Source organism: Pristiophorus japonicus, chromosome 1 (assembly GCF_044704955.1).
Source record: "Pristiophorus japonicus isolate sPriJap1 chromosome 1, sPriJap1.hap1, whole genome shotgun sequence".
Lineage (NCBI taxonomy): Eukaryota > Metazoa > Chordata > Chondrichthyes > Pristiophoridae > Pristiophorus > Pristiophorus japonicus.
The window spans coordinates 70,968,281-70,989,927 of NC_091977.1; the positions used below are offsets into that span (position 1 = coordinate 70,968,281).

The window sequence follows — 21,647 nt, forward strand, 5'->3', positions numbered from 1 at the left end:
TGGAAAGGCAAGATGTGAGGACACAAAGAATCTGCAAAGGGATTATAGATAGGTTAAGTGAGTGGGCAAATATTTGGCAGATGAATAATTCTGGCCCTGAAATTGGCCCTCATTGTGCCCATTTTACATCCACAGAATAGCAAAGGGGTGGGGCACAGAATGGACTTCAAGCCAAAGGGAGAAGATTTTAGGAGGGATGATCAAAAGCTTCAATGACATGAGTTTTAAGAATAGTATTAGGTCCCTTCACCTCCCCTTTTAAAGGAGTGTAATCCAGAATATGGGGCCTAGGTAGCCAAATGCAGCACCAACAATGATGGGGGCAGGGAACGGGGTATAGGGGAAGCACAAGAGGCTAGTGTCAGGAACAGAGAGTTGGGGTGCTGAAAGAGGTAACAGACATAGGGCGACGTGAGACGACGGACAGATTTAAACACTAGAGTTTTAAATTGAGATACTGTGGACCAGGAGTCAACATAGGTCGGTGAGGACAGGGGTGAGCGAGGACAGAGTGACTGGCAAGCAGGATTTGGTGCAGGATAGAATTAGCCGAAGGTTAATGTGTGTGGAGTACAGTAGGCCAGCCAGAAGAGCAGTGGAATACATGGAAGCTGGATGTGACAAATGCATGGATGAGTTCCAGCAGCAGATAGGATGACGTGGGAGTACCGGCACCATACAGACTGCAGCAATTAAAGGCGACAGCTCTCCAGCATCTCAAGGTCAACTAGGGATGGGTAATAAAATGCCAGCCTTGCCAGCAACACCCAAATCCCATGAATTAAATTTTTTTTTTTAATAAAGTCTACCGAGTTGCATTATAGCAGAATTTGCTGTGGCAGGGCATCTAATAGCATCTGACATTAGTTAGACTTGCCACTGCACACTTCAGCTCAAAAAATTTTTGTCCACTAATTTGCTGAAAGTACACGCTGATAACGGCACAGCAAGGGAAACATGGCATCTGGGACCTGAGTGAACAGGGCAACCAACAATGACATTTAGAAATAAACATAGGAAGGACCAAGAAAAAGGATGAATTCAATGTGGTGTAATAAACATCCAATTATTCCAGTATTCTGTAACCTCTTGTTTCGAAATTTTGAGGATAATGGGAAAGAAACAAGTGTGCATATGCAGTCCCTCGAAATCGAGCAAGATTTGCTTCCACTCCAAAAGTGAGTTCTCAGGTGACTGTACAGTCCATTACGGGAATTAGTCTTGGTCACAGATGGGGCAGACAGTGGTTGAAGGAAAGTGTGGGTGGGGAGTCTGGTTTGCCACATGTTCCTTCCGCTGCCTGCGCTTGTTTTCTGCGTGCTCTTGGCGACGAGAATCGAGGTGCTCAGTGCCCTCCCGGATGCTCTTCCTTCACTTAGGGCGGTCTTTGGCCAGGGATTCTCAGGTGTCGGTGGGGATGTTGCACTTTATCAAGGAGACTTTGAGGGTGTCCTTGAAACATTTCCTCTGCCCACCTGGGGTTTGCTTGCTTTGGGAGACTTGTGTCGGGCATGCGGACAACGTGGCCCGCCCAAATCCAAGAGAAATGCAGGGAACAGAACCAACACTTGTACATGGCCTTTTTTGACCTCACAAAGGCCTTTGACACTGTTAATCGAGGAAATATGGAGCGTCCTCCTCAGTTTTGGCTGCCCCCAAAAGTTTATTTCAATTAACAGTCAATGGCAGGTTGAAACAACCACTAAGAATTCAAAGCAAAGCACTGGAAGTACATCACCAATTTTCAAATGCATCAGCTCCTTGGTCTTTTTAAAACAAATGTTGCTTCATCTTTTCAAGTGATTTAACTATTTTCCACAAATACAGCTGTGTGCAATTACCAGGCTAACATAATAGTCAACTTAACCACCTGCACATCTTCAATGATTCCTTTCAAACACAAGCCCACTTTATTGGGTTGTAACTTATCCATTCATTAACTTTCAGCGAAAGGCAAATGTACATTTCCATTATCATTACCACTAGCTTCCAAGCCCCCAATATTGTAAATGAAAAGAAGAACGTACCCCTCCTGCTTTCAGCAATTTTCGGCGGAATTCCTCAGTTGGATTGTTGAAAGTGAGTTTCTCACAACGGAGATGATTTACAGGTGGATGCCCTTCAAGGTGCAGGAATAAATCATAATCAAAGCGTACCTTCTTGGGCTCTTCCTAAGGAAAAAAGATGCAAAACTCAATACGCAAACCCTCAAGATTAATTTTGAAGATCCAGTCTCAGCAGCAACAATTTTTGGCTTCAAGAAAATCTTGATTTTCCCAGACTTGCAAAAAAAACACCTCAACTGGCCAAAATGGTCACAAAAATGGAACAACACTATTAAACAATTTGTTCAAAAATCAATATTTTTAAGTTAGGAGATTTATGCTGCTCTTCACTGTCATACGAAAAAGTACAGCACTACATCTTGCAGATCCAGGGCATTGCAAAGAGAAAAAGGGACTGAAATATACTATACTGAGCACAGATTTAATCACTGAACAGTGGGACATGCACTTATGCCCAGGATATTTAACATGACAAATTTTAAGACAGCATTTAAAAATACATACATTTGAGAATGACTCAACCATATAACTGGCTATGGAGTAGGAGGCAGAGAGCAGTGGTGGACGGATGTTCTCTGACTGGAGAGAAGTTTGCAGTGGGGTCCCCCAGGGGTCGGTATTCAGACCATTGCTTTTCTTGTATATAAATGACCTGGAAGTTTGCGAATGATAAAAAACTTGCCAACGTAGTAATAGGGAGCAAGATAGTAGCAAGCTTCGGGAGGATAGACAGATTGGTAAGATGCGCAGACAGTGGCAGATGCAATTTAATGCGGAAAAGTGTGAAGTGATGCACTTTGGGAGAAACATGACGACACAGTATAATCTAACAGGTACTATTTTGACCTGGGTGGGGTCATGCATATTCACAAATCTTTGAAAGTGGCAGGGCAATTTAATAAGCTGGTCAAGATACTTGCCTTTGTAAACAGGGGCACTGAATACAAAAACAAGGCAGGCATACAATTCTCTAGTTCAGCCTCAGCTGGAGTAGTGTGTACAATTCTGGGCAACACACTTTAGGAAACATGCCATAAGAAAATAAGAAATAGGAGCAGGAGTAGGCCATTTGGAGAGGGTACAGAGGAGGTTTACCACAATGATACCAGGGATGAGACACTTCAGTTATGTGGAGAGGTTAAAGAAGCTGGGATTGTTTTCTTTACAGCAGAGAAGGTAAAGGGGAGACCTAATAGTAGAGGTATTCAAAATTGTGAGGAGTTTTGATAAAGAAAGTAGGGAGAAACCGTTTCCTCTGGCAAGTTAGTCGGTAACCGAAGGTCATAGATTTAAAATAATTGGCAAAAGAACTTAAAGAAATGAAGAAAATTCCTCCCACCCCTCACACAGAGGGTTGTTAAGATCTGGAACACACTACCTGAAATGATGGTGGTGGATCAGATTCCATAGGAACTTTCAAAAGGCAATTTGACATGCACTTGAATTGGATGAATTTGCAGAATTATGGGGAAAAAAATGGGCTGTGGGATTAAATTGGATAGCTCTTACAAAAGAGCCAGCACAGACACCATGGGCTGAATGATCATTTTTCTGATGAGACGTTAAAACTAAGGCCCCCGTCTGCTCTCTCAGGTGGGCACAAAATATTCCACGCCACTATTTCAAAGAAAAGCAGGGGAGTTATCCCTGGTGTCCTGGCTAATATTACAGATTTACTGGTCATTATCACATTGCTGTTTGTGGGAATTTGCTGCATGCCAATTGGCTGCCATGTTTCTCACATTACAACAGAAACTCCACTTCAGAAAGTACTTCATTGGCTGTGAAGCACTTTGGGACGTCCCGTGATTGTGAAAGGCGTTATATAAATGCAAGTCTTTCTTTTTAGTAAGCTTCTATAGAAGAATGGAATTGAAAAATGAGAAAATGGGACTGTCTGCTAACTTTAGCCATAGGATGTCTACCATGTCAAGTTTTGTCTTGCCAAGCAGAACTATTGTTTTTGAAGAGTATCTCCCGAAATGTTAGGAGTACATTGAAGGGTAGAAGGGGGCGATAAAGAAAATGCATTGCAATTTTTAAAATAAATAAATGGCCCGCTCCACCCTCTTTCACAGGCTTTTTTCCCCTCCTTTAAAAAGTAGCAGTTTTCATATTTAGACCAGCCATTTATATTTCGATAGTTGTATTAATAATTTAGACTGGCTCCAGGTATCACAATTGAAAAATCCACTGCTGTTGTCTCAAATCCTTTTGTTCGTGCTTGCAGACGTTCTGGTCTGCTAATCAAATCCTGAGCTGAACTACCACAGCAACAAGACTCCTGACTATTAGAAACTGAATGGTTACGCTTGTGAATTAATTGTAACTACATCAACAGTGAAATGAAATTCAGCGATTAATTATTCGGCAAACATTTAGATTTCCAAAAACTCACTTGGTCATTCTGATTTTCTATTTCCCTTCCCCCCCCCCCCCCCACCAACATTGCCTTGCATTTTGCTGCAATTTACAATAGAAATAAATAGTCACAGTAGGATTATAGAAAATGAGTGATAAATGCTGAATATTTGTGTCACAAGTGTTACATTACTAAAAGGAGCACTGTTAATGGATGCCTTATCAGTTTGTAAACATAGTGCAATAGTAATTTTGCCAGATGTTTCATTGTGTTAAGTAGCTATTTAGAAGTCTTCTCCCCTCCCCCGACCACAGTGGGGTCATTCCTCTTTTAAAACTATTTAGCTAAGCATCAGACTGAATGTCTTCAACCAATTCCAGTGGGGGTGGATGAGAGATTTAAATCCTGTTAACAGTTAAAAGCTTAAATGTTATGCTAATCTTATTTGGGCTAACGTTGCATTGCAAACTTGAACTGTCGACCCATTTCAACATACAACCAACTTCACAACCACTGCTGTAGTGCAACTTAAAACAGTTATGAACTTTATTCTGTATTAATTCTAGAATTAGGATAATGAAGAGTGTATATATATTGAAGTGTCTCGTGTTAACTACTTTACCTTGTTTTTGAAATACACTTCAATCGGCATTATAAAACCAGCATATCCTGATTCCTCCACTTTGTACGGTGGATCCTTGCACACTGCACTCAAAAAGAAAGAGATTATGAAATAGTTCAGAATAGAAAATACTCACCCAGAGGTATAGGTAATAAACTATAATATACATATGTATTCTCTCTATAAAAAAGTGGAATTTTAAGTGAAATATTCGACTGATGCAATACCAAAAAACAAATAGCTCTTCCTATAACCCGTCATCTCCAGAACAATAGGAGTGACTCTTGGATTCAACAAATTGACCCAAGTTGCTTCCCCACATTTTGGACATCATCAAACTTTATTTGCCCAACAGTGAAGAGCTACAATAATGCATATACACATTTGGGATGGAGTGAACTCTGAACTTTGATGTGGGATATCCTGCAAATGCTGCATCAAGCCCCAGAAACTGAAACTTACAACAAAATATTCCTTTATTAGAACATTTTCTCTTAACTAGAGTATATCAAAAGAGAGATGTAAATTCATACACAATACAAGTGTGGAATTTTAATGTACCAAACCCTTCATTCTCAATAAATATGATTTTGTTATCTCTTGAAGAAAAGTAATTTTTTTTTTTTTTAAACAAATGTTCACCTCCTGCCAAACTGTACCTAAAGGCAGCAGTATCATAGACTTGATTTATTGACTTGTTATATTTGTTTCGGTTTACATTGAAAAGCTGAAATGAATAATTGACACAAGATTTACAGATTGGAAACAAAATCTAACACAAGCATAAAATTCCTTAGCAAACTAGTTATGTGTTTCAGAATTAAACTGTCGTCCCTTTGGGCTCAATTTTGCCCAAGCCCATTTTCTAGCATTTTGCCAGAGTTCCGCCTGTTTCTCTTGGCCAGAAATGTGCTGGAAATAATGGCAAAGTTTCCCCAATCTATAATTCAAATTTGGCGTAGGGCAATGTGCCCAGTCGCCCGGGGGGCGCATGGAGCATGCGGTCAGCACTGAAAAACGATACCGCATCTTCTGCGCGTGCGGAAAAAAAGTTACATTTGACGTCGTTACAATGGACGCGTATGCGCAGTACAGCTCCGAGTTGGCAATCGACCGTTTTTAAAGAGCCAGTTGTGTGTGCGCGAGAACGTTGAGTGCTGTGTGAGAGCATTGGAAAAATCGCAGCTGCAGCAATACAAGATGCAACACAATCCAAGGACGAAGAATTTCTTACAGGATGAAGTGGAGGCACTAGTTACTGTGATTGAGAACAGGTGGCAGGAGCTGGACACCAGCAGAGATCACATAAAAGTTCCACACAAAGAAAAGAAGAAATGCTGGAACCAAGTTGCAGAAGCTTACTGTGCAATGGTGACCACCACACGATCTGGAGGCCAGTGTAAAACATGGCAGGACCTTGGTCAAGGAGTTAGGGGAAGTAATATTTTCATTTACAATTGCAATTCCATTGAATAAATATGACCATCTATATGTCCACCCAGCAGAAAGACACCCTCTTTAAAAAGTTAGGTTTTCATCTTTGCAGAGGAAGGTGGAATATAATAAAAGGGAAAGAACTCGAACAGGAGGAGGCCCGGCAAATCTGCAGCCACCGACACCCTTGGAAGACCGGGTCGCTGCTTTGATGGGACCTGCCTGGAGAAAAGCAACCACCACTGCACAAGCTGGGCCCACACTCGAGGGAGAGGGCCAGTCCTGCAAATTCATCGTGGTCCTTCAAAAATTTGCCTGCTGCCTGGCCTGAGATGTGTGAGCCGACTCATGCCACCCATCCTGCCCCCTCCTCTGCTGCTAACCATTTATCTGTTCTGTTATATTTTGCAGAACTGGAGGCCAACCCTGACGATGCAGAAGATTCGGACGAGCCTGAAGAGGAGAATATCGTCCAAGCGAACTCTCCAGACCAAGAACATGAAGGTGAGGGGGAAGGGGAAAGGATGGAGCGAGATGAAGCTCCCACCGTTTTACTGACTGGAGGAGGTGCCGCTCATTGCGGTGACAGCCCCTTCCATGACCAGTGGTCTGAGTGCTGGTGGGACATTCCATGGTTTCATACCTTCCGAGGTTGCGGGTCCCAGTGGTGGGGTGCAGCGAGGCACACCCAGGGCCCCACCGTCCCAGGCTGTGGGTCTCAGTGTTGGGGTGCGAGCCATACCCATGGGGAGGAGCACTCGACCGCGCTCTCCTGAGGTGCAGGATCTAACAGATGTGGTTCAGATGATGTCACTGAGTGTGGAGAGCATTGACCTTACCTGATCACTCCTGGACACCATCAGTGGGGTGAGTGATGAGGTAGCGGGACTGTCGGGAGAAGTAACAGCAATGACACGAGAAATGGGAAAGATGTCCAGGACCATCAATGAGGGAATAGTGACCATCAGAGGGGGAATGTCAGAGGTAGTGCAAACACCATCACTGATCATGAGGGAGGGAATGTTGCAGGTTGTTGAGACACTGTCAGGGCGCATGAGGGACGACATGTTGGAGTTAGCTGCTGCAATAAGGGAACGCGCCCAGACCCCGCGTCCATTGACAGAATCAACTGTCACTCCCACTGCAATCCCCACACCAGCCTCTGCAGAGCCCAAAGCCGGGCCCTGCAACTTGACGCCTGCCGCCGATCCTCCCCCTCAACAGGTGCGCAGTACCAGAGATCTTCGAAAGAATAAGCTTGGTACCAAGCCCAGAAACCGCCTGTGGGCAGGGATGGTGGAGAGTTACAGATCAAACACAGCGGGCAGTCTTAGAATAAGTTGGAGGAGAGATGGGTAGGTGCTGCCTTTCTTTGTTGTTGTTATTACTGTTCTCAAATTAAAAGGTTTTTTGTAAGTTATGTAAATTTACAAGTTTAAAAGTTTGTAAATGATCTTAAAGGTTTGATACAAGAATAATTTTATTAGTTAAGCACAAAGAGCCCAAATTTGGTCAGGAGTTGCTCCATTTTTTTTTGAGCAACATGTTTCTGGAGGATCTGAAAAATCCCCATTCTGCACATTTAATTTGCGTCAGTGTAAGTGAGTTTGGATTTTTTTTTCCCAAAAAGGGGGCGTTACCAGCCACCGACGCCTGCTTTGGCTATTTAAGCCAGTTTGGACGGCTAATAGTTGCTCCAAACTAACTTAGGCCAGCGTATGTGGCCATGTGGTTGCACAGAAAACCCTTGGAGAGTTAAGAAATCAGCGCAGGTCGTCTCCAAATGAGTGTTATGATAGGAATGCTAGTTTTTTTTTTTAAATCCCAAGCAGCGAGACTGGACAGGGTGTAGGTGCTATCAGCCTGATTAAATTGAGTATGGGGTTTTTACAAGAATAAAAATGATCTTGTAATGAAGGGTGACGTACAGGGGCCACTTAAGCAAGAGGAGGGTTTTCTTTGTAAATAATAGATCAAGAGCACCAACGCTCTCGCCTAATGGATTAGTGTGCAGCATCACACCACATTGGTGCTGCAGAAATCAAAATCCAACGAATTGCCCTGACTAGGTTTAGAAATTTAAAACGTTAGACTTAACAAAAAAAGCATGTCAAAATATAAACTTAAATTTTGGTGTTTAGCATTGCGTAGTGTGACTGATAATTAGCAATATTTTTAGAATTCTATGCAGTAGGGGGTGAGCTGTAAGATATTGCAGATAGGGAATTTTCAGTAAAGATAGCTAGATATTAAAGTAGTGGAAAATCTTAGAAGATTCTTTCTCCCCGCCCCCACCCGATCAAAGCTCTTTCTTCCCCACCAACTTGTTTCTTGTAGCCCTCAGCACGGGAAGGGGGCGGCCGGCCTGTGCGGCAGGCCACTCGGCCTGGGATAGGGGCGGGACGCGTTGGGTCGGGTCCCACGCTGCAGGGCATCATCACAATCATGGGAGGAGCTACTGCACATGCGCGAACGCTCTACCGCGCATGCAGACAGCTGCCAGGGCGGTTTTCGGCGCAGGGCTGTAGTTCTGTCTCCCTGCGCCAGGACCCGGGACACACAGCAGAGCGGCCAGAATTGTTAAGTTTTTTGGCGCCGTTTTCAACGCACAAAGTCGCCGCATCTAGGGAGAGTGTGCCGGAAAAAGGGGTTGGGAAAATTTGGGCCGAAAAGATCTGTTTGTTAAACTTTTGAATAAAATATATTTTACATTAAAACTGAATCATTTCCATTATTTGCTCCATTAACACAACACATTATGGAACAGCTCCAAACAGTAAACATGGTTCACGTGGAATAGTTGTCGCTAAGCCCTCAGGCATCAGCAAAGCGTTCATGGATGAGCTGCTGGCACAAGGCTCAAGCAATCATTAAAGGGGCACGATGACCCGCCCTCCTCCACCGTCGTGCTCCGGCCTCAGGCACTTGCATGGCTTCCTCATCCGAGTCGTCCTCCCCGTGCTCGTCACCTGCATCTTCCACATTATCAGCCGCTCTCACCGCAGGTGGGTCTTCCACTACCAGGTGCTGCTGCCTCATGATGGCTAAGTTATGCAGCATGCAGCACACAATAGTGAACTGACCCGACAATCTCAGGAAGTACAGCAAGTAGCCTCCGGAATGGTCCAGGCTGTTTTAAGATGCCAATGGTCCTCTCTATGATGCTGCGTGTCACAATGGGAGATGTGTTGTATTCACGGTCAGCTTCTGTCCGGGTGGCGAGGCTGTACCCTTTTGTCTCCCAGCAACCAGCTCGGCCCTTCTGGCTGCTGCTATTGAAACATGGCAGATATAATGCTGTTGCATAGGATGAACACATCATGGGTGCTCCCAGAGTATTTTGCATTGACTGACATGATATGATGCATGTCGACACACATGAGCTGTACATTAATGGAGTGGAAGCCTTTCCTGTGCCTGCACATCTCTGAATCCTCCAAAAGGTGCTCGCAAGGCAATGTGGGTGCAATCAATGCAGCTCTGTATCTTTGGGAAGCCAGCAATTCTGGAGAAGCCCACAGGCCTGTCATGGATTTCTTGGGCGGTCATGGGGAACTTTATGAAGTAATTCCTCTGCGCATACAGTGCAGCTGTCACCTGGCGAATGAAGGCATGTGTTACATGTTGAGAGATGGCGCGCGCACATCCCCAGTTGTAGGTCGAAACGAGCCGGAGGCATAGAATGACAGTGCAGCTGTAACCTTTGCTTCAACTGACAAAGCAGTCCTCCTGATGCTTCTAGGTTGCAGGTCTGCTTTGACCAACTCACAGATCTGTTACAACTTCTTTGCGGAAACGCAGCCTTCTGATGCAGTCTGCATCACTCAGGTGGAGGTACAAATGCCTGCCTCGATATACCCGAGGAGGGTAAGGCCTCCTGCCCAGCACCCTACAGGCTCTGATGTTCCTCATGTGATGACGTTGAATCAATTGTCTCCTACGTAGCACCATGATGCAGAACGCTCGCACAAGGTATGGGATTGTCAGTGTTGTCCCCGTGCTTAAATGTGACCTTTGAAATAAGCTCAAAATGCCCCCCCTCCCCCAGGTCTGCATGGTTGGACCACAACCAAGGTCTTGTGACTTCTCTTCCCTCTCCTGCCCCCCACTCCTTAACGAATTGCAGAAGGCTTACGATCGGCACCGCTTTTCTTCTCCTCCTCCTCTTCCCCACACCGCGCCCCCTCCCCAGCTTGTTTTCTACCCGAGCCCATTTGAGCGCAGGGTTGATTCGGCCAGCCAAAGCTATGACCCCTCCAGCCCTGCTTCAAGACGTTCAGCGGTGGCGTGCAAGTGAGTAAAAAAAAAGGAGAAAACTTCTGAAATCCAACAAATTTACATTTACTATGTTGACAGGTTAAAAAATAGTTGAACTTTATTATTGATTTTGCAGTGTTTTTGACTCCCTCCAAAATCTTCGATTGAAAAACAATGGTGTCTTTCAGCACCAATTTCTCAATGTGCGCTGGTTTTCTTAAGTGCCCAAAGGTTTTTCGGGAGTGGCCAGATACACTGACCTGGGAGGAAAAAATGTTGGCCAAACTGCGAAAAATTATAAAAACTGGCGCAGATATGACGTTAAAAAAAAAACTGGCCTAGAAAAATCGTAACTAAGTCAGTTACACCGGCACAGATCGCAGGGGGAAACTTGGAAAAAAATAAATACGCCAAAAAAAACAGCGCAAGTAACCGGGGAACACTGAGCCCATTTGTCTTGCTCTTTTTTTTTTCCAGTGCAAAATTGCAGAAAACTATGATGAATAAAACAAAAATCATCAACTGCTGGAATACACAGCAGGTCAGTAACATTTGGAGAAAGAGTTAACCTTTTTCCCGTGGCAGAAGGGGCGAAACTTTATACGGAGGGAGTTGTTGTGATCTGGAATGTACTGCTTAAGAGGGTGGCGGAATCAGAACAGAAACTTTCACAAGAGAATTGGATAAATATTTGAAGGGAAACAATTTATCGGGCTATAAAAAAGAAAGAACAGGGGAGTGAGACTAATTGGATAGCTCCACCAAAGAGCCAGCACAGGCACAATAGCCTCCTTCTATGCTGCATCATACTATGAACAGCAAAGGTTTCTTTTTTATCCCAGGTTTCCAGCATTTGCAATTATAAATAAAATAAAATAAAATAAAATAGAGAGTCAACCTTAGGAATGTGCACTACTCGCAGGGGACCTCACCAACCTGGTGTACATATTGGGACACCATGGCCACACATTTGTAAAATTGGTCCAAATGCTTCTCTTTTTTTAACCTAAAATACAACAGTTGGCTGTAAAACACTTTGGGACATACTGAGTTTTGTGAAAGACATTGTGTAAATAAAAGTTCTCTTTATATCAAGTAGTGGAATAGAAAGCTGCCGCCACCCACACCAACCTGTCCCATTAATTATTATTCAGACACATTAGAACATGCACATCTGCAGCAGTTTCTGCCTTTCCAGGAAGCAGTCCGGCATAGCAAAGGTGTGGCTATACTACTTGGTAAAATGGAAACAAAAACTTATTGCTGGTGTCCAGAAATCAAACTGCACACAGCTTCAAGCTCATAGAATGGTTACAGCACGGAATGTGGTCATTTAGCTCGACGAGCCCATACCGACTCTCAGCTAGTCTCACTCCCCTGCTTTTTCCCTGTAGCCCTGCAATTTTTTTCCCCCTTCAGATACCTATCCAATTCCCTTTTGAAAGGCAAAATTGAGTCTGCCTCCACCACACAATCAGGCAGTGCATTCCAGATCTGAACCACTCGCTGCTTAAAAAAGTTTTTTCTCAAGTGGCCTTTGGATCTTTTGCCAATCACCTTAAATCTGTGCCCTCTGGTTCTCGACCTTTCTGCCAATGTGAACAGTTTCTATCTTCGCTGTCCAAAACCCGCATGATTTTGAACACCTATCAAATCTCCTCTCAATCTTCGCTGCTCCAAGGAGAACAACCACAACATCTCCAGTCTATCAATGTAACTGAAGTCCCTCATTCTTGGAATCATTCTCGTACATCTTTTCTACGCCTTCTCCAAGACCTTCACATCCTTCCAAAAAAGTGTGGTGTCCAGAATGGACACAATACTCCAGTTGGGGCCAAACCAGTGTTTTATACAGGTTGTTCATAATTTCCACACTTTTGTACTCTATACCTCCATTTATGAAGCCCAGAATCCCATAAGCCTTTTTAACTGCTTTCTCAACCTGCCCTGCCAACTTCAACGATTATGCACCAAGACCCCAAGGTTTCTGTTCATGTACCCCCTTTTAGGATTGTACCAGTTAGTTTATATGTCCTCTCCTCATTTTTTTCTACCAAAATGCATCACTTCACACTTTTCTGCATTCAATTTCATCTGCCATGTGCCTGCCCATGTCTTCCTGAAGTCAATCACTATCCTCCTCACTGTTCACGATATTTCCAAGTCTTACATCATGTGCAAATTTTGAAATTGTGCCCTGTACAACCATGTCCATGTCAGTATTATACATCAAGGAAAGCAGTGGTCCTCGTTCAGACCCCTGGGAACCACCACTGTATATCTTCCTCCAGTCCGAAAAACAACCGTTCACCCCTCTTCTGTTTCCTGTCACTTAGCAAATTTCGTATCCATGCTGCCACTGTCCCTTTTATTCCATGGGCTTCAATTTTGCTGGCAAGCTCATTATGTGGCATTTTGATGAATGCCTTTTGGAAATCCATGTACACTACGTCAACTGCATTACCCTCATCAACCCTCTCTGTTACCTCATCAAAATACTCGATCAAGTTGGTTAAACACGATTTGCCTTTAACAAATCCATGCTGGCTTTCCTTAATTAATCCACACCTATCCAAGTGACTTAATTTTGTCCCTGATTATGGTTCCTAAAAGCTTCCCCACTACTAAGGTTAAACTGACTGGCCTGTAGTTGCTGGGTTTATCTTTGCACCTTTTTTGAACAATGGTGTAACATTTGCAATTCTCCAGTCCTCTGGCACCACCCCCGTATCAATGGAGGATTGGAATATTATTCCCCCAGCATCCTCGGATGCATCCCATCTGCTCCTGGTGATTTATCTACCTTAAGTACAGCCGGCCTTTCCAATACATCTTCTCAGAGTCATTGCAGCACAGAAAGAGGCAATTCGGCCCATTGAGTCCATGCCAGCACTCTGGAGCAATCCAGCGAGTCTCATTCCCCATTTTTTTCCTACCAAAATGCATCCTTCTTGCCCCTTTCCACAATCAGTTTCTTGTCAGTACTGCATAATTAAAGGTATGATTTTTATCCTGTCAAGTGTTTCCATTACCTTCTCCTTCACTATGTCAAAGACAGCCTCCTCTTCCTTGGTGAAGACAGATGCAAAGTACTCATTTAGTACCTCAGCCATACCCTGTGCTCCATGCATAGGTCTCCTTTTTGGTCCCTAATCGGCCCCAACCTCCTCTTACTATCCGTTTACTATTTATATGCATATAGAACACCTTTGGATAACATTTTATGTTGCCATTCTATTCTCATACCCTCTCTTTGCCCTCCTAATTTCTGATATATATATAAATAATAATATATATATATAAATAATCTATCAATACATATATATATATATATATATATATATATATGGAACCTGACATCTATCATACACATTCTTTATCTGCTTCATCATATTCTCTATTGGTTTTGTCATCCAGGGAGCTCAAACTTCAGTTGGCCTACCTTCCCCCCGCCTCCCTCCTGGGAATGTATCTCGACTGTACCCGAACCATTTCCTCTTTAAAGACAGTCCATTGTTCCACTACAATTTTGCCCAGCATTCTTGGATTACAGTTTACCCGGGGCAGATCTGGAAGAATATAACATAAGAATTAGGAGCAGGAGTAGGCCATTCAGCCCCTCGAGCCTGCTCCTCCATTCAATAAGATCATGGCTGATCGTCGATCTCAACCACACTTTCCTACACTGTCCCCATATCCCTGGATTGTCTTAATATTTAAAAATCCGTTATCACACTGAAATTAGCCTTCTCCCAGTTAAACATTTTTACTCTAGATTTCTCCCCGTCCTCTTCCATAGCTAATCTAAAGCTTGGTACTATGATCACTGTTCCCTAAATGTTCCCTGACTGACACTTGCTCCACTTGACCTACCTCATTCCCCAGAACCTAATCTAGCAATACCTCCTCCCTCGTCAGACCAGAAACACTGATCAAGAAAGTTCTCCTGAACACACTTCAGAAATTCTTCCCCTTCCCTTCCCTTTATACTACGATCCCAGTCAATATTAGGACAGTTAAAGTCTCCCATTATTACTACTCTATGGTTCTCAAGTTGCCTGACTCAAGTAATGCGTAGCATCACCCCTTCTTTGAAGTACATATTTATATGGCACTTATCTCTGCTACTTTGATTGCCTTTTTAACTCTCTCGATTAACCTCCTCTCCTTCTTGCCCCACAATGGACTGAATTAATCCTACCCCATCAATACTTTCTACATTAGTTTGTCAGTGCTGCAGAATTGCATGTATGGAACTGCATTCTAGCCTTCTATACAGGACTTCAAATAGATTTATAGACTGGGTTTAATGGGCTCAATTTTCCCCAGTGATTTGCGCCTTTTTTTTTGGAGCAGGCTGCTCTTTTTGACCAAGTTGAAAAACCACAGTTTCCCCAATTAGTTTGCACCAGTGTAACTGAATTAGTTATGATTTTTTTAGGCTCAGTTTTTTTCAGCCAAAGGGGGTGTAACCAGCCACCTACACCAATTCTGGCCATTTAGGGAAGTTTGGCCAGCTGAGAGTTACTCCAGTTCTGCTTAGGCCAGCGTATGTGGCCTCTCCAGAAAAACCTTCCGGAGAGTTAAGGAAATCGGTGCAGTAGATGCCCGGACACACTAAATGAATTGAAAAATACGTAGCAGCAACTTACCTCCAACCCCGCCCGATTGAGAGAGAGAGAGAGAGAGAGAGAGAAAAAAAAAGGACAGACAGACAGGGGGAGACAGGGGGAGACAGCGAGCGAGCGAGCGAGCGAGCAACAGGCAAACAGGGGGAGAGCACGAGCAAGTGACAGAGACAGAGGGAGGGAGAGCGAGCGAGCGAGGGGGGGGGGGGGGGCGCGAGTGAGAGGGAGGGAGAATGGGACCGGACCGGCAAGCCCTTCGGGTGGGGTTGGAGGTAAGTTACTGCTGTGTGTTTTTCAATTCTTTTAATGTGTTGGGAGCTGGCTATATGCTTCACTTTGCAGCCTCAGCTCGCATTCCGTCCTTGATTAGCATGGCAGCCCAATCTATTTGGCGCAGATCAAGGCTCCACCCCCAAAACTAAAGGTCGGGTTACGCCATGCCAAATTGAAGAAATCCAATGGGGAAACTTAGAATTTTTTTTTGGTGTACTTAAGGCCCCCCCCACCCCCAAAATTCAGTCGTTAACGTAGTACGCCCAAAAAATACTTTGGGGAAAATTGAGCTCAATATGCTGTATTAAATTTTAATGCTGCAAATTGACAGAAATTAAATATAGACCAAACTGACTCCAAAGCCAAGTGGAATAAAATACCAGGGATCGATATCGGGACCAGTAATGTTTCTGGTTTACACCAATGAATTTTACTTAAAAACCCAATGCAAATATAAAATCAAATATAAAATTGATGGTAGGGGATTAGACGATGGTAGTGTCGTTGAATGTCAAGCGGCAGTGATTAGACTCTCTCTTCGTAAAGATGGTCATTGCCTGGTTCGAAAGTTATTTGCCACCTAACAGCCCAAGCCTGAATGTCGCCAGGTCTTGCTGCACGCAGGCATGGACTGCTTCATTATCTGAGGTGTTGTGAATGAAAATGAACACTGCAATCAGCAGTGAATGTCCCCGCTTCTGACCTCAAGCAGCTGAAGACTGGTGGCCCAGGACACGACCTGGAGGAACTCCTGCAGTGGTGTCCTGTGTCTGTGATGATTGACCAACAACCAACCATCTTCCTTGGTGCTCGGTATGAATCCAGCCAATGGAGAATTTGTCCCCTCCCTCCATCACATTGATTTGAATTTATTGGAGGTCTTCTTGATGCCACACTGTCAAATGCTGCCTTAATGTTTGGGGCAATCAATTTCACCTCGCCTCTGGACCATATTTGGACCAAGGCTGTAATGAGGATTGTAGCCGAGTGGTCCTAACTGAACCCAAAGTGAGCATCAGTGAGCAGGTTATTGGTGAGTAAGTGCTACTTGAAAGCACTGTTGACGACATCTTCCATCACTTTGCTGGTGATTGAGAGTAGACTGATGGGCGGTAATTGGCCGGATTGGATTTGTCCTGCTGTGTGTGGACAGGACATATCATTGTTGAGTAGATGCTATTGTAGTTGGAGTGGAACAGCTTGGCTAGAAGTGTGGCCAGTTCTGGAACACAAGTCTTCATCACGACAGCCGGGATTTTGTCAGGCCCATAGCCTTTGCTGTATCCAGTTTCTTGATATCACGAAGTGATTGAAGACTGGCTTCTGTGATGGGGTGACCTCAGGAGGAGGCTGAGATGGATCATCCACTCAGCACTTCTGGCTGAAGATGGTTGCAAATGCTTCAGTCTAGTCTTTTGCACTCACATGGTGGGCTCCGTCATCATTGAGGATGGGGATCCACGGAGCCGCCTCCTCCCATTAGTTGTTTAATGGTCCACCATTATTCATGACTGGATGGGGCAGGACTGAAGAGCTATGACCTGATCCGTTGGTTGTGGAATCGCTTAGCTCTATCTATAGCATGCTGTTGAGCATGCAAGTCCTGTGTTGCAGCTTCATCAGGTTGGCACCTCATTTTTCGGTACGCATGCTGCTGGTCCTGGCATCCTCATTCAACCAGGCTTGGTCCGCTGGCTTGATGTTAATGGTAGAGTGAGATATGCCGGACCATAAGGTTACAGATTATGGTAGAATACAATTCTGTTGCTGCCGATGGCCCACACCGCCTCATGGATGTCCAGTTTTGAGTTGCTAGATCTGTTCTGAATCTATTCCATTTAGCATGGTGGTAGTGCCACACAACAAGACTTGGCCAGCTCGGTCAGTAGTGGTGCTACCGAGCTGCTCTTGGTGATGGACATTGAAGTTCCCCACTCAGGGTACATTCTGTGCCCTCGCTACCCTCAGTGCTTCTTCCAAGTGGTGTTCAACATGGACACGTATTGATTTATCAACTGAGGGAGGGCAGGAGGAGGTAATCAGCAGGAGGTTTCCTTGCCCAAGCTTGACTTTAAGCCATGAGACTTCATGGGGTCTGGAGTCAATGTTCAGGACTCCAAGGGACACGGCCTCCCAACTCTATGCCACCATCTCTGGTGGGTCTGTCTTGCCGGTGGAGTAATTGCATTTCTCCAGCCAGTGTTCCAACTGTTCCAGTCCGACAAAGACGTTGATGACAAGAAACTTCGGATTCTTAGGGGGAAAAAAATTGAAAACTCTTTCTCTTAAAAAGTCAAGTTCTCTACACTCAGCCGAGAAAGGATCACGTTTCATCATTGATTAAAACTTGCAAAACAATCACAACTGTAAATACCTGTACTACTTACTCAGAGTCAGAGTTGATCCACAGCCTCTTAAAAACTCAATAAATTTCTGAGAGACATCTGGTGGTTATGAAAGGCGCTATATAAATTCAAGTCTTTCTTTCTTTTCAATGTCTTTATGGAGCAGATTCCCCCTCTTGTCTTGCACCACCCCCTGAAGTCTGTGTTGGGAGACCAGTCAAATTGTTCACAAGTATATGGATGAGGAAGCACATGTGACCTATCTTAGCACACCCACAATCTTCATTGTGCATTTCTTAAATGATCCCAGTGTTTTTAACTTCCACTACTTCTAAATGCCCATTCTCTGTGAAGATTACTCAAAGAACTTTGAGTATCAATCCCAAATTTGTCATTTATGATTTTGAACTGGTATCACCATGCTCCAGAACTACCGTTTCTACATGATTTCCCATTTTGTTTGCCTCTTAGTCACTTCTCAGCTACCTCGACCTTGAAAAGCTCAGTTTTTCCAATCTTTCCTCATAAATCATTTCTCTGGATGCTGAGAGGCATTTCAGAGAATCACTCTCTGAACTGCCTCTGGGCCTTGAATGGTTGTGACCAGAAGTATCAACGCACTATACAGTTTCAGCATAGCTTTATGACTTGGGCTGTATTCCATTTGCTTTGCCCTGCACTGGTTGGACATATTGAATGGCTAGATCTCCAAACATTATCATATTGCCATTTTTTTTGAAATTCCTTCATGCAGAGCTTGAGAACCGTCAGCTCATTGAAAATCTGCCATATCCACCCACAACTATTTTGTTCAGCTTATCTTGTAATTCAATTTGCCTCCCCAAATTGCCCTATTACAGCATCATCTGCAAATTCCAATTCAAATTTTCCTATTCTACTTCCTCGTCCCCGATGATCAATTTTAAAATAACTTTTTGGGTGGGAGAAAGGTGAAAGACAGATCTCAATTATGGGTTCCATACAAAGGGAATATAAAATCCCAGCTAAGTCCTGTGATTAAATGATTACTAAACTTTTTTTTAAAACTGCTAATATTCTTGAAGACCAGGGAGAAACTATGGGATATAGCGAAATTTCTCTTGATCAAATTAAACTCACTTCAACCAGAACTCTTAAAACTAATTTTATAATTGTACAGTATTGTGTAATAATTTTGTCGCCAGGTGTAGGCCCTCACATCAAAACCAAAACACACCTACATAATGACATGTTTTTAATTTTACATAACTGGAATGTTAAAGCAAAATAAATCTTTCTCCTTCCCAACCCTCCCCTCTCCAACCCCCTCAAACCAGCAAGACAAACACAGTCCCTACCACTTAAAACACCCATGTTTAAAACGGGCAATCGCTTATTTCGGCCAAAAATTATCTTCAAACAAGAATCACAGAGCTTTAAGATGGTTGCCTGAACTTGGCTTTTCCTGCAATCCACCCAACATTTGAAGGGAGGGAAAACCACCAATTAACAATTTATTTTTAAAACAAAGAACAAGTATCTGATGCGGTTAATAGAGCATAATGACTAATATTAAATAGTTTCAAGCACATCGTTAGGAAAGGATAACAGCTGCTCATTTAAATATTTTCAATTGTTAAAGAACATATACCCTGTAGGGCATGAAGAGATAAACCATAATTAATTTGAATTCAGGAGGTTTCATATCTGCTTCCTGCACTGGCAACTACCGTTGTGGTTGTTGAGATTTTCCCCACACAGCTCTGCAATATGTAGAAAAAAATTTTTAAGAAAAGAACTTAAATGACAATTCATAATGGGTCAAGTGATAGAAATGGTTTGACAAATGTAAAAACCAGTATGTCCCAGTATTTATGAATGTGCAACTAACTGCATAATGTCTGATTTTTCAGGCGGTGGGGTATATTTAATTAAATTGAATGAGTGTTGCAAAGTCATTGAACACAATCATTTTCTTACGAGCATACTGATTTTTTTTTTTTAAAAAAGAAAATCCAGAGTCTCTCCAATCATTTAGAAGTTCAATTACAATAGATTTACCAGTGCTGTTGAGTCAGTCGAAAGACTGACAACATTTCCTGAGCTCTAATTTACAATGTTTTAATATGGTTTGCAAAATTGACTTGGTTTATCTGTAGGACAACGATAAATTTGGTTTCAAAATTTGGAAAGGACACAGTGTACTACTGCTACAAGATAGTTAAATCAAATGTTACATAATTTCCCGAGAGAATGTCACAATCAGCACACGGATGCCATGCACACAACTGCACTCCAAAAACTAAACCCAAATTTAGAGATTGAAGCACTGAATAGATATTTTTTAATTTCCCCAGTACAAGTTTTATAGAATCGTAGACTAGTACAGCACAGAAGGAGGACCCATCGAGGTTGCGCTGGCTGCTTCAAAGAGTACTCCATTTAGTCCCACTCCCTGCTTTCCCCATATCTCTGCAATTTTTTCTCCTTCAAATATTTTTCCAATTCCCTTTTGAAAGCAACTACTGTATCGGTATCCACCACCTCATCAGGCACTGCATACCAAATCCTAACCACTCATGTAAATATTTTTTCCTCATGTCGCCCCAGTTCTTTTGTCAATCACCTTAAATCTGTGTCCTCTGGTTAACAAGCCTTCATCCATTGGAAACAGTGCATCTTTAATTACTCTATCTAATCCTTTCATCATTTTAAACACCTCTATCAAATCTCCTCTTGGCCTTCTCTGCTCTTGAAATGACGACTTAACTTTCTGTGGCAACTTTACTTTATATCTACCACGTAAACACAGCAACTTCACACCATTCAATGATGAGGTAGACAATAAAATGCCATTTTTGCAAAGCTAACGGCAGCTTAGCAAAACTCAGACAGCAATTTGTGGATATTCACATTTAACCATACATTTGCCCATCACCTGAAGATATGATGTCATTTGCTCTTAAATAGCGCAAACACCAATTGCCTCACCGTTACTTTGTTATATTCAAGGGCCAGAATTTGCAGTCAATGAAGACAAAAGTGATTTCAGTGACCTGTAACAAGAACTTGGTTCTACAAATATTGGGCCCAAGTTTCAGCTGGAGTTGCTCCTATTTTTTTGGAGCACCTAGTTTAGTTTGGAGTATCTGAGATATTGCAATTCTCATCATTTAGTTTATTCCAGTTTAAGTGAGTTCGTTTAGTTTCATTTTAGTTAAGTTTTTTTTCCAAAAGGGGGCATAATCAGCCACTTAAGCCTGCTTTGCAAATTTAGGCAGCGAAAAGTTACTCCAAACTAACTTAGAACGGAGTAAATGTCGACTTTTGTACACTTTAGAAATTAGGCGCAGCTAGCCAGAGATTGAGGGGGGGGGGGGGGGGGCGGAGAGAAAAGAGAAGGGAAGTCAAAGTGAAAACTACTTACAAGGTGAGGCGGTCGGGAGCCTTTCTTTCTGCGCGCTGGAAAGGGCACCAGAAAAAAGGGGTCCCATCCTGGCCGATCTTCAGAGTCCCCGGAGTTGTGGCGTGTCATGGAGGCTGAAGGAGGGGGCGGAGCAACAGGCCAGTGCAGAAAGCAATGCCAGCACCTGCGCGTATGCTCAGTGAGAGCTGCGTGCATGCTCCTGCCCCCCCAGTGCGTCCTGTGGGTTGTGAGCAGGACCCGATGCTCGCAGCCTC

At 43.4% G+C, this 21,647-nt stretch overlaps 1 protein-coding gene across 3 annotated transcripts in view; it reads right to left on the bottom strand.

Moving 5' to 3' along the window:
* The window catches only part of mllt3 (MLLT3 super elongation complex subunit), a 191,137-nt gene that overhangs the window by 105,920 nt on the left and 63,570 nt on the right, over nucleotides 1–21,647 (bottom strand). For 2 of the 3 annotated variants that reach the window (XM_070880984.1, XM_070880993.1), the window contains exons 3-4: nucleotides 5,051–5,133; nucleotides 2,028–2,171 (exon numbers count right to left, since the gene is read on the bottom strand). In XM_070880984.1, the coding sequence (XP_070737085.1) occupies nucleotides 2,028–2,171; nucleotides 5,051–5,133 (227 nt within the window). Of the gene's footprint in view, nucleotides 1–2,023; nucleotides 2,172–5,050; nucleotides 5,134–21,647 lie in introns of all 3 variants that reach the window. The other variant, XM_070881003.1, reaches the window with a different exon arrangement.